This window comes from Nuphar pumila, chromosome 6 (genome assembly GCF_984573655.1).
Source record: "Nuphar pumila chromosome 6, dmNupPumi1.hap1.1, whole genome shotgun sequence".
NCBI classification, from domain to species: Eukaryota; Viridiplantae; Streptophyta; class Magnoliopsida; order Nymphaeales; family Nymphaeaceae; genus Nuphar; species Nuphar pumila.
The window spans coordinates 586,141-600,386 of NC_143254.1; the positions used below are offsets into that span (position 1 = coordinate 586,141).

Genomic DNA, 14,246 nt, shown 5'->3' on the forward strand with positions numbered 1-14,246 from the left:
CTCAGCACTAGATTCAGCAAGAACAGTGTCCGTCCGGTGGATTTCACGATCAACAGGATAATTCAGATGTATCCTCGCCTAATAGAACACGATCCAGCTTTGGATCAAGTTCCTCACAGTCAGGCTGTAGCTATTCGTGCTGAAGCCGGATCTTGATCAGCAAGTCGGCACACTCTGCTATATGCAGTTAAAACTGGAACGCATAACTTGAAAAGTCTGGCCGGCGATATGCACGCGTCAAAATAGGGCTTAACTTCAAATTCACTTTCGGAAGTCAATTCAACTCCGATTTTGACGTGTGAATACTCGTTTTGATAGTGCTCAATCTGAGGAACCAGAATCTGCAAATAGAATTGTCTTACGAGCTATCCACTGGCCGAAATAAAATTCAGAACAGAAAAGACTTTGTTCAGAATTCTTGCAAAACTTGTTGCAGCTAGATCAAGAATCGGCCGAAGGATTCCCGCTTAATTCATGCCAGAGCTTCATTCTGATCGGCATTGGGCTCTGATACCAATTGATACAGTCCTCGTTGGATCGTCCTTCTACAGGATCTATTGTTGATGGAAGTCTTCTTTATTATCAGCAATTTTTCAAAGTTCAGAGTTGTGGAAGCTTTCTATTTTGTTATCAGTTGACTCACGCACCTCATGTGAAGGTCAAGCTTAGATTCACAGATGTGGATCCTCTAATTGAGGGAAGATCGATCCTTCAAATCAATCTGCACGCTCTATGCAGTTGATTTCCCCGAGAGGATGACTGATCTCTCGATTGAATGGCTGGATCTTGTTAGATCACAGCTGCAGCTTGATCTTGTTAGATCTAGCTGAAGCATATACGTTGAACATTCTGCAGGTTGAGAAGGTGAGCTGCAGAGGCTGGAAGAAATGGCATGATCTTCAATTTGTCGCCAAAGACAACAATTGAAGCCTAATCCTCCTTAGAAGCCTATCTCCTTGCCGGAGCCAAAGATCGGTTGATCTTATTACAAAAGAGGAGAAACTCTCACTCTCATTTACAGGACTCAAATTCCCTTTTTCAAAAGATACCCCATTACAATTAAGGAAGCTTATTTATAGCTTTCACTGTAGTGGATGCCAGCACATTGGGCGGCCCACACTTCCAGTCATGCTGTTGTCATTCTTTAAACTTCAGCTGGAACCACTCGACCTTGTTGAGCTGCAACTCACTCTAGCTTTAGCTGCACTGGTTTCTGTCATGTTTGGACTCGACTGACCTGGTTGCTTATCCGTCTCTTGAGCTAACTGGCTCGTCCCTGCTCTATTGACTTTGGTGCACACACATAAGCACCCATCCCCTGACGAGCTGCCCTGCTTGACCTACTAGGCTATCCTGGCTGATCGGCTCGCACGACCAACTACCTCGCACTCTTGGCCTAAATGCTGGCAAACTTACCCTTTCGACTGCCTCCATGCTCTTAACCGTTGTTCTTAGCTAACCACGTGACCTGAACCAACTCCACTTGGTTCTCACTGATGGCTTCAGTCTTCTACATCAAAAGGCTTTGCTGGCCTTGCGCCTCGTGCTCATGCTTTTATGCACTTCACGCTGTTGCACATTGTGCATCTGCCTTCCTTAACTTGCATACCTTGTGATGCTGACACATACTTGTCTATAACTGATCAAGACTTAAGCTCTCATCTTCACTCAGCTGCTATGAACTTTTATTCGCACTTGACCAATTCGCCAGCTGACTTCACTGGTCTGGCCAAGCTGCTGCTTCTAGGACTTGATCTAGCCTATCAACACAAGTCTTTTAGGTTGTTTACAACCTGGCTATTGGTTGTTCCAAGTCATCTTGCTTCGGTTGTGCGCACTATGCAGTTGGCTAGCTGCCCTATGAAACAAAGGCTATGGGTCTCTAGCGAGGTTTGTATCACACGTGCTCCTCGTAGCACAGTGTCATGGTGCCAACTCTGACACGCATTGGCTTACCCATGTTCCTTAGCCAACTGAGCAACAACCTGACGCATATGCTTGTCCTATACCACCCTTCCAACAACTCGCTTCTACGCCTGGTTCACAATGCTTCAGCTGCATACACTCGCATACACAGAACAAACCATTCCTCTTCTTGGTTTTTTATTAGGAACTCATACAAACGAATACTATCACCACCAATCGCTTTGGTCTGATACCATTTATCATGGGAAAAAAAATTGCGAGCTCGTGCGGCGCCAGACAACCCAGTTTGGCCAGCCTAACGGCCTAGGCCTCACACAAACTCTTTTCTACGACTGCTGAAACGATCATTGGCATTGTGCACCACCCCATGCACAGCTGCCTAAGCAGATGTTCAACCTCACGCACCACCTCATGTGCAACTTAGCCCAAGCCACGGTTCAGTGCATCTTCCCTATATGCAGGCCACAGTACTCTTCAATAAATGTACAAAAGTGGTCATCGTCCGAGTTCCGAGAAGGGGACGATGCTCACACCCCTCTGAACCAACAACACAAATTCAACAGCAACGCCATGCCCCCATGGCCACGACACAATCTCATAAAAGTGTCACTCAAAAGACCTTGAGGTATCTCAACGGATGCAGGAAGATCGTTTCCGACCCCCAGGTACAAGGTGAATTTGGGGCTCCCTTTGTACTCGTTAACTTTGCTAATAGAAGTTCTTGCATTCTTGCCTTTTTCTATTCTCTGTCTCCCTGCTTTCTTTATGTGATGTGTGTGCGCGTGCTTGTGTGATTGTGCCAGCGCGCTTGATGAGCAATGATTAACTCGATTTACGTTGTGCGCTTGAAAGGTCGTTCCGGTGTTGGGGTACACCGAGGCACATCATAGGGGCCTTCGCTTTTAGCCTGTGATAATTAAAGTGCCTTCTTCATCTTCTTCTTCCTTGTGGTTTGCTCGTGTGTGCATCTTATATGGTATCAGAACCACAATCACTCAAGGAGATCGTTGATCATGAGAAGGAGGTGCGTAAAGCTTCATCCCTGCCACTGTTCCAGTTTGTGCCCCGGGCTGTGTGCTGATGATGTCAGTACGCCCAAGTGAACCTCTGAATTAGTTCAATCTGAGTTGGGGGTTTACTAGAGAATGATTTTAGAGAGCTTCTGAATAAAAAATCTTGTTCATCAAAGCAGTATTTGATTTATTTTAGATTTTCTTTGATTTTTCCTGAAATGGTGGTAAATAGTGTTCGGTTTTGATCTTTGTGCACATTCTGAACATATTGGTGGATGTGAATGTTTGGGTTGGACATCATTCTGATTGTTTTTTAGTATGCCATCTGTTAGAAGTGATTTGGTTCCATTTTGTTCAGTTTTGGAGGAGTTTTATTAAGATTTTGGCTTGCTTGTGTGGGATGATAACCCGGTTATTGTTCATTGTGACTTAGTATAGCTGTGTCAAGCAAGGCTTTACATCAGATTTGTGTGAATTTCATCTGAAATATAATCTTGGACTGTATGAAGGTCAGTTTGTGTGGAGGCTTGGATTGGGTGTTGTGTGAGAAGCTATTTTTTGGGTCTTGGTGACAATAGTTGTTTTTTGTGTGTTGAAGTTGATATTGTTCGTGTGGCTGCATATATTCAGCTTGTAATTGGCTGCTATTTGGTTGTGTTTCCTTGTGTTCTCTTTTGTGCAGCAAACTCTGAATTGTAGTTTGAGAGTTCTAGTGAGATATGAAGAAAGGAGAAGGCATACAACTTATTCTGGTGAAGCTCGATGAAACAAATTATGCATATTGGGTAGACTTTATGACTACTGCAACCGTGGGAAAAGGGCTTGGAGAATATTTGAATGGCTCAAAGGTGAAACCTAAGCCAACCGACCCTGATCATGACAAGTTGGAGGAGTGGATTGTGAATAATGCAAGGGTCAAGGCATGGATATTAGGTTCACTTGAGCAAAGAATAACAATGACTCTGGCAAAGTTCCAAGATGCTAAGGATGCTTGGGGCTAACTCAAACAAGTGTACAAACAAGAAAATGGGGCCAAACCATATTAGCTTGTAAAGGAAGTTAAAGCTTTGAGGTAAGGGGAATAAGTCAGTTGAAAAATTTTACTCAGAAATGCAAGAGCTATGGGATGCACCTGCTCTAATGGAGAGTAGTAGCAGAGCAGTGGTTGTCAGGCCTGCATAGAGATGTTTGACAGCTATAAAGCTATGTCACATGGGTGCGGGTGCGGGGATTCGGCACTTCCAAAAAACCCATGTGCGGGGGTGCGGCAGGGGCAAAAATGTAAATATATATACATAGAGAGAGAGAGAGAAGGGGGTCCGGGGGTTCCCCCGACGCCAGTCCGGGGGTTCCCCCGACGCCAGTCGGGGGTCCAGTTTTTTTTGCTGGTGTGTTTGTTTGAAGACTTGTTACCCACGTTCTGCTTGTTGTGTACTTTGGCACAACGGGACAAAATTGATGAACCAAAAGGATTGGCAATCTGATCGACCCAGCCTGTTGCGCTCTACTGACTGTCATGATTCAATCATGTCTGAAACTCCCTGGTCTTCACAAAAAAAAAATATAAGTGAAAGGTTTGATGTGGTTTGTTGGAGAGAGAGTCTTCATGAGGCCTACGGCTCCACTGCCATGCCACTGCCTAGGGTTCTTCAAATTTCATTTTATATACAGTTGCACACAGATGATAGCTAAAAGAAATTTATTGGATTTGACATGTGGAAAAGAGAGGTCTACACAAGGCTACGGCTAGAACACCCATCTCGTCAGGAGAAAAGTGAATACTAATAGCCACCAAGGCTACCACCACCATTATCATTTATTATGGAGAGAGAAAATCCTTGACGTAGAAGGATCTGGATGGTTGAAGGATAAAGACTTCAAAAGGCTCTTGAATTTTGGTTTTAATTTTTGAGGAAGGTGGATCATCATTTCCAAGTTAACAGTATGTTTTCCAACGCTGCGAATTAATTGTTTGGAGGCAGGAATAGCATGGGATGCCAACAAAGCTCGTCAGATGTTGTGAACACAAGTGCCCCTTTATAAAACAAGAGCAGCAGCAGCAAGCAGCTGTCATCAGATTTTTTTTTTTAAATTCCGCAGCCCATTTCATAGGGCAAATTTTTTTTTAAAAAAATCCAAAAAAATGGACAGAAATGACCCTGGGTGCGGTCAACGCACCCAGGATCAGGTTGGCCGCACCCTGCTAGCCGAATCCCTGTGACATAGCTATAAAGAGAAACAAGTTGATAAAGTTTCTCATGGCCCTTTACCCTAAGTTTGATGGGGTAAGGAGTGCCATGCTTCATAGGTCTTGCCCATAGTGACTCATGCATTGGCAGAGTTTATTGCTGAAGAGACTAAGATGAAGTCTCTTAGTACATATCCTCCTAGTGATTCAGTTATGGCAGTTCCTCGGCAGTCAGGTAGCGGATTTGGTGGTAGAGATGGTGGAAGAGCTGGAAGTAGAGGAGACTTAAATTGTATTTAATGTCACTACTATGAGAGATTTGGTCACATGAAAAACTCTTGTTCAGCTCTCAAGAAAAAGAACGGTGACAGCTTATGAAGTATATTTTTATGGCAAGGGCACTAAGTCTAGAGATGATGACACTGAGGTTGGTGTTCAATCTGTAGTGTCTCCTGCTGATCCTCGAAGAAGTCGAGTTGTAGCCAACTTTAGGTTTTAGATAAGATGTAGCAACAGATTTTTCAGTTGTAACTTCTTGCTCAGTCATCTATTGCACTCTCTTCCTCTAGTATTGCCTTTGAGGTATCTCAAATTCTATGTCACATGGGTGCGGGTGTGGGTGCAGGTGAGGGTGTGGGGATGCGGCACTTCCAAAAAAACCCGAGTGCGGGGGTGCGGCAAAAAAAAAAATATATATATATAGGACTTATAACCAGTTTTTTTTTTGCTGGTGTGTTTGTTTGAAGACTTGTTACCCACGCTCTGCTTGTGTACTTTGGCGCAACGGGACAAAATTGATGAACCGGAAGGATTGGCAATCTGATTGACCCAGCCTGTTGCGCTCTGCTGACTGTCATGATTCAATCATGTCTGAAACTCCCTGGTCTTCACGAAAAAAAATATAAACGAAAGGTTTGATGTGGTTTATTGGAGAGAGAGTCTTCACGAGGCCTACGGCGCCACTGCCACGCCACTGCCTAGGGTTTTTCAAATTTCATTTTATATACAGTTGCACAGAGATCTCCAGTCTGGACTCTGGATGACAGCTAAAAGAAATTTATTGGAATTGACATGTGGAAAAGAGAGGTCTACACCAGGCTACGGCTAGAGCACCCATCTCGTCGGGAGAAAAGTGAATACTAATAGCCACCAAGGCTACCACCACCATTATCATTTATTATGGAGAGAGAGAATCCTTGACGAAGAAAGATCTGGATGGTTGAAGGATAAAGACTTCAAAAGGCTCTTGAATTTTGGTTTTAATTTTTGAGGAAGATGGATCATCATTTCCAAGTTAACAGTATGTTTTACAACGCTGTGAATTCATTGTTTGGAGGCAGGAATAGCATGGGATGCTAACAAAGCTCATCAGATGTTGTGGACACAAGTGCCCCCTTTATAAAACAAGAGCAGTGGCAGCAAGCAGGCATCGGTTGTTTCGTCTTTTCATTCTCTCATCACTACTTGCAGGGATCCAGCAAGGGGTGGGGAGAGGTGAAGAATCTGGAAGTCCTCGTCAGGGAATAGGCAACTCTAAAGAGACCGAAGCTATCAAGGCCAAAATCAAAATCAAAATCCAACAAGGGGCGGGTCCCGCTGCGCGGTCAGCTGTGAGCAGAATTTTTTTTTAAATTCCGCAACCCATTTCACAGGGAAAATAAAAAAAAATCAAAAAATTGGGCCAAAATGACCCTAGGTGTGGTCAACACACCCAGGGTCGGGTTGACCACACCCGGTGCTGCACCCGCATCGCATCGCATCGCGTCGACGCGGGTGCGGCACCTGTCTGGCCGAATCCCTATGACTTGAGTCAAATTATGCTTCAGGGTGGTTGATAGACTCAAGTGTTTCATGTCATATGATTGCTTATGAGTCTGTTCTAATCATTTGTCAACCCTGAGTGGTGTTTTTCGCACTATAGATGGTTCCTCAACGTAAGTTTCAAAAATAAGTTGAATTTCTTCAAATTTCTATTCTTATTACAAATTAAACATTTCTCAAGTTTATCATGTTCCCTCGTTAGCCATGAATATCATTTATGTTGGCCAAATCATTAACTACAATCGTAATATCACATTTTCTCCTACTGATTGTATTGTGCAGGATCAACTATCGAAAAAGATAGTTTGAAATTGGCCATAGAAGAGGAGACTTATATTACTTGGATTGGCTGGACATGAGCAAGTAGGAAAGTTTTGGATCCTGTCTGAGTGCAGCTATGATGAATGAATATGTTGGTGTGTTTAAAAATTTTTTGCAAGAAAAAGAAATTGAACATCAAAAAATATGTCCATATACCCACAAGAAAAATGGTGTAGCAAAGAGGAAGAATAGGCACAACTTAAAGACTATTAGAGCATTGTTCTTTGGTGGATGTGTGCCTAAAGACTTTTGAGAAAACGCAGTGTGCATGACAATATATCAGATCAACCTTGATGTCATCAAGGATACTTAAAGGTATATCTTCATTCCAAAAATTATATAGAATTGTTCCAAATTATAAAATGACGAAAGTCTTTAGATGCACTTGCTTTGTACTATTGCCTAGTAGATATAGGGACAAGCTCTCACTAAGATCTGTGAAGTGTTGTTTCTTAGGGTTCTCTCATAGACAAAAAGAGTATAAATGTCATAACCCAATTGAGCGTAGAGTTTGGATATCAAGACGTGTTGTTTTTCATGAGGACACACCTTATTTTGGTAAGGGGGAGCTTAAAGAGAAAGAGGTTGTTGATTTCTCTTTCTTGGTTTCATTCCCTAAACAAAGAACAGTTGAAAAGAGTGTGCACGCTCAGGAAGAGAAAGCTTTTGAAAGGAGTAATAGATTTGGGCAAACCTATGTTAAAAGGCAGGAGAATGTAGTGGAGGTTCCTTTTATGGATCGGACAGAGATGGAGGACACAAGGAACCTAGAGGCCAATTTTGATTCTCTCCCAGTTGATCTAGAGCACACAAGTCCAGAATCATTATTCGTCCCCTCACCTCCTCAGGTACGTAGAAGCTCCAAAGTATATGTTCCTCTCACCCGATTTGTATCTTATGATTCTTTTACTCATCAACATTGTGCCTATTTAGCTCTAATTTTATCCTATGTCGAGCATAACTCTTATGCAGAGGCTTCTTCCAAAAAGTAATGGCAGCATGCTATAGATGAGGAACTGAGTGCATTAGAGAGGATGCATGCTTGGGATTTTGTGGAACTCACACCAGAAAAGAATGTTGTTGGATGCAAGTGGGACTACAAGATCAAGACTAATACAGATGGGTCAATTGAGAGACATCAAGCTAGACTGGTGGCTAAGGTATATAGTCAGCAATATGGAATTGACTTTGCAGAGACATTTGCCTAGGTGGCCGACGTGACTATCATAAGAACATTACTTGTAGTTGCTGAAATAAGGCAATGGAGTCTTTGGAAGTTGGATGTAAAGAATGTTTTACTGAATGGAGACTTGAATAAGGAGGTGTATATAGAACTACCACCTAGATATTCATATCCTTGGGGCAAAGTGTGAAGGTTGAGGCGAGCTCTATATGGGCTCAAACAGGCACCTTGTGCTTGGTTTGAGAAGTTTAGCATTGTTGTGAAGTCGCTTGGAGTTAAGCAGAGTCATCATGATCATGCTTTGTTTGTCACTTCCTTTGCTCAAGGTAAGTGTATATTGCTATTGTATGTTAACAACAAGATTATTACAGGAGATGATGTGCAGAAAATATTTGATACCAAAAGGAGGTTGACTGGTGTCGTTGAGATGAAAGATTCAGATATTGAAAATATTTCCTAGATCTTGAGGTTGCTTACTCCAAAAGAGGAACATAAATACGCAACAGATCTTGCAAGCAAAGCAAGGCCGACAGATAATTCCAAAAAGGTTTCTACTCTTATGGAAATGAATATCAAGTTGAGAAGTTCAGATGGAGAGATGCTTGAAGACCTTGTGGTATACAAACAATTAGTAGGCAACTTGATATATTTGACCCTTGGTTGTCAAAGGTGGTACCTAGGCGGCCTAGGCACAGCCCCGTCGGCTGGGCAACTAGGTTTGGGCAGTGATGCCCTATTTTAGCGCCTAGGTGTCGCCTAGTTCGCCTAGGCTTAAGCCTAGATCGGTCCCATTTTTTTTGAGTGGACCAAACGACCCGTATAAAAGGGGAAAAGAGGCCCTAATTTCTCCCCTTTTCGCACTCTCTCCCTCTCTCCTCTCTCTCGGGTTTTTGCAAGAAGAAGAAGAGGTACGCCCTCCTCTCTCTTTCTCTCACTCTCTCGTTCTCTCTCTCATTCTCACTGTCTCTCAAGTTTTTGCAAGAAAAAGAAGAGGACCAAGAGGTACGCCCTCTCTCTCTCTCTCTCTCTCTCTCTCTCTCTCTCTCTCTCTCTCTCTCTCTCTCTCTCTCTCTCTCTCTCTCTCTCTCTCTCTCTCTCAGTTCTCACTCTTTCTTTTTCTCACTCTCTTTATCTCTCTCTTTTGTTCTCGCTCCTCTTCCTTTTTTTCCTTTTCCTTCCCTTTTCATTTTTTTTCTTCTTCCTTTTTTTCTTCTTCTTCTTGTTAATTATATTGTATTTCAGTTATATTATATCTACTGTATTTCAAGATATATAATAATGTATTTCAACATATTAGATATTATATATACTGCATTTATATATAAATATATTTGTGTATGTACTATAATTTATATATAATCTTTTTGTAATTTAATATAATATGTTTATATATAATATTGTATCAATGTAATGTAATTTATAATATAAATAATCTGTTTGATTGTTTTTGAGTTATATTTCTTAGCTAATTTTGCGGTTGACTAGTTCCGATGTTATGTTTGTGAGTTGTATTTATGAGTTATATTTCTGGTTGACTGTTTCTGAGTTATATTTGTGTCTTTAAGAGTTATATTTCTAAGTTATATATCTGTGTGTGGACTTCGTATATGATATGTTTTACTGTTCTTTTTCAGAATTCACACTTCACATGCACCCACAGTCCACACACACACATGTTGATGGGTAGTTTCATCACATATATATTTGTTTTCTATGTAAATATATGTAAGTTGCATGGTTTGGTTATTCAATTGTTCATTTTTTCTTCTTATTTGTCTATTGATTATATCATGTCTATTGTTGACTTATTAATTTTTTTGTATAGATGATTTTATTTTTTGTATATTGTTGATTCACATCGTTAGTTGTATGGTTTGTTTATTCAATTGTTTATGTATTATTTATTTTTTTGAGCAAATTATTTAATATAATTTCTTTACAGTGTTCGATGACATGTTATGTTTTGTCTATTTCTTATTGTTGATTGATTTTATGTTGTATACATGTTTGTCATTATTTTTAGCAGTTTGTTTACATATTTTGTGTGTTTTTAAAAAAAATTATTTTGGGTACTGACTAGTGCGCCTAGCCCCACCACATCACTTATGTTGTGCATGTAGTTAGTCAGTTCATGAGTTCACCTATATCAGTGCATCTTGCAGTTATGCTTAGGATTATTCAGTATGTGTGAGACCCTATGCATTTTTGGATGTTCTTTTCAGCTTCATTCTCTATAGATATTAGAGCTTATTGTGATTCAGATTTTGGAGGATCAACCAAAGATTCTCTCTACTACAAGATTTTGTGTTTATTGAAAGCTCTTTGATTTCCGGGAAGAGCAAAAAGCAACAGTGAGTTGTTTTGTCTACTGCAGAGGTTGATTACAGAGCCATGACATAGGTTACTACAGAACTTACATGGATAAGGTGGCTTCTTAAAGAACTTGATGTGGAGTTTGTAGAACCTCCTAATATTGTGACAATATGAGTGTCATTCATATTACTAAAAACCCTGAGTTTCATGAGAGGACAAAATATATTGAGATTGATTGTCACTTTACGAGGAGAGATTATGAAGATGGAATCATCTCATTAAAGCATGTAAGCTCAAAGGAACAAGTTGTTGATGTGTTTACTAAGAGTTTGGCTCCTTCACATTTTCAACTCTTTCTTTCCAAACTTGGGATGATTCCCTTAGAATCATCTCAAGTTTGAGGGGGGGGGGGGGTTTGAGAAGTGTAATAGGTTGATGTACCATGTGTAGTGTTACTTTTGTACTACCCTCTTCCAATTGTATATAGATTATTTAACGAGGAGTATTCTAGTACTTTAGTAGGAGGTTAGAGGTCAACTAATTTTGTCATGTAGTGCTGAAGGGGAGGTCGATCCTTGTATTCTTCTTTTCTTCCTAATGAAGCATTGTTAGAGTGCCTTCATCTTCTTCTTCCTTGTGGTTTGCCCTTGTGTGCATCTGATAACTAGAAACCAGCTTAGAGCCTCAGACCCATAGTTTCTCAAAGGTTAGGATTATGGGAAAGCGGTTTGATCCAATTGAACAACATTCTTGGGACCAAAACCGGTTCTCAGACAGGGTACCATGTGCCCAATGCAAAAGTGTCTCAAGTGGGAAAAGGAAAAAGCAAATAACTGGACTGAATAAAGTTTTAGGTACATGAGATGAACAAGCTGATAACAAATTAAGTAGAAAAAAAATAATGCAGTGTTGTCATATGAAAAATGGAACCAGAAGCTGCCAGAATGAACTGTCATATGCACACATGTACTGATGATAATAGGCTCAGCCAGACAATGTGCATACAAGAAAAAAAAATAAAGTGGATTTGGCAATGGACAGATAATTCTCCAAAAAAGGTTTAGTAGAAAAGTGAGCAAGTACCCTATGAATTTAAGAAATCGCTCCAATTCAGAGGTGTACACATAAACAGCCTGTTCCAAGAGATCGAACTTTTCTCTATGTCTGTTAGCACAAAATATGCATCAAGCACTATGATCAGTTGATTGTCACAGAGAGAGAGAGAGAGAGAGATCAGCTGAAATATTTTAGCAAAGCAAGAGATCTTACAAATTCCCTGCCTCCAAACGTCCCCACAAAAGAAGCAGAAGTAACCTAACCCAAATCACCATAGCAGTCAGACTGTACAAGTGAGGGCCATACCGTTGCCTTTGCTCCTCCATGGGCCTATATTGCAAAGATTTGTAGTAACATGTCAAATTATTAACTGCATTTCAGATATATCACAACCATAAAAAAATTTGGAATTCTTTGCCATCTTCCAAAAACATCTTACCCCTGATCATCATTTATCTGTCGTATGAAATCCAGTAAAACCTGTGCCATATGGGAATGCCAAACAATGTAAGTTGTTAACATTAATTAATGAACAGAATCAAAGGGAAGCAGACAAACTGGTAGCAAGGCTTGACTAATTAGAATGCAAAACTTGCTTCAAAATCTTGATATTATGGTTTTCCTTTTCTTTCTTTTTCAGGCTTTGGTCTTATGATTTATGAGTACATTCTTGTTAAATTGCAGCCCCCAACTAAATAAAGCATAATACCACAATACTCAGGATATCACCAGTTGAGTGACAGTCCATATTGTTGCATATCCCAACCAGTATGTTTTATCATGCTTTATATCTGAGATAAGAAAATTAACTACAAGCCTATACTTGTTAACATATGCAAATGGCAGTATAAATATCTCCAATATTTTGTGTTTGAAGGATGTTTTTCTTCCCTTTTTTTTGGGGTGGGGCAGGGGACGAATTGTTATTACATGTTTAGCTATTGGTAACCTGTAAAACTTCCTGAAATATAAACAGAGAAAATCATTCTTATCATACATCCATGATGTAAATACGTTATGGTGACATTAAGAATAATCTTAATCAGTTGTAGCGCTTATGGCTTAGATCCTTGAAAATATAAAACAGGTTCTAAAATTGGCATGTTTATCACAAAGTTACGGATAAAGAAGGCATCTAATATTATTAGTAAGCCACAAAGTAAATATGTCATGTTTGATGAACTTGATGTAAATCTCAACCAATAGATAAACAACACCTTGAAGTGCCCTAATAAATTGCTTAGGTAGTCAGAGTTCCATAAAGACTGTAACATCATCATCAACTATTCATGACATGCTTATGAGATAAGGCCATTAGCATCAGCATTCAACTTTCAATGGCAACATTTCAGTCAGACTCAGAATCAAGATGAATGAATATTGAGTATTTAAGAATTGACAAAATTGGTAAAGTTACTGATCCATGTTAGGGCTGTTAATCGACCGGGTATCCAATCCATCAAGGTGCAACCTAACCTAACCAAATAACAAGTTTGCATGTTCAAGTTCAGGTCCAGGTTATGCCAGGATGAGAAAATAGAAACCCAAACCCACCCGGCGGCCCCATACAATATAAAGTAATATATATTTACTTAAATGTAGATACAAACTTCTTACGCCAAGCTGGATCGGAACGGATATCTGACAAAAATCATAACTCAAGTGTGACTCACGCATTACTTGGGTTGGTTTCAAGTTGACCAGAATAAGCCTTGGGCCTGCATTTTTATGCCCATGCCCAGTTATTTATATTTAGGTCTGGTCAGGTACCCAATACAAACCTGACCCATTAACAGCCCTAACCAATGTTTCACCACATTATAGTTCTCTCAAGATTCTAATCCACCAAAAAAGCAAGAAGCAGGGTACTACTTTTCTCCTTTCACTCCAGTACTTCACCATGTCACGTGCAATTGATGCTTCTACACTCTCAAAGCACCTTGTGGGTGTGGGTGCATCACCTGACATTGCTGGATGCAGGTTAACAAGTGCCAAGTGCAGTCAACCCACACCCGACCATTTTGGTCTAATTTTGGATTTGGACAACTTTGACCAAGTCAAGTAAAAAAAACACTTAAAAAACTTATAATTGTATAATTGTAAATTGCATTTTATGGAAACTGTGTGTGCGAGTGTGTGCGTGTATATATGCAACCCTGCACTTATATTTTTTGAAATTTCCATGTCGCATAATTTGCATTGACACCCGCATCTATGTGTCATAAGTCACATGCTATTGATTAGGTTGTAAAACTTGTGATGCAGTGAGGGCACGGTGCTTTCACGATAACAATGCTGACACTGCTGCTTCTCGACACAGCGGCAAAGAGTGACAACCACGTAACAGGCCTGACGCTGACGTTGATGTCTCAACGCACGATCAATCGTGCGGTAGCAAAATAACACAGATGAAATGCACTTGATG

General features: G+C 40.4%; 1 protein-coding gene across 3 annotated transcripts in view; it reads right to left on the reverse strand.

Moving 5' to 3' along the window:
- The window catches only part of LOC149833586 (uncharacterized), an 87,238-nt gene that overhangs the window by 50,837 nt on the left and 22,155 nt on the right, over positions 1-14,246 (reverse strand). For all 3 annotated transcript variants that reach the window (XR_016432703.1, XM_090010884.1, XM_090010883.1), the window contains exons 6-8: positions 12,261-12,301; positions 12,035-12,151; positions 11,849-11,929 (exon numbers count right to left, since the gene is read on the reverse strand). Coding sequence is in view for 2 of the 3 variants with exons in the window: in XM_090010884.1 (XP_089867010.1) it covers positions 11,849-11,929; positions 12,035-12,151; positions 12,261-12,301 (239 nt within the window). In the remaining variant the exon portion in view is untranslated. The remainder of the gene's footprint in view (positions 1-11,848; positions 11,930-12,034; positions 12,152-12,260; positions 12,302-14,246) is intronic.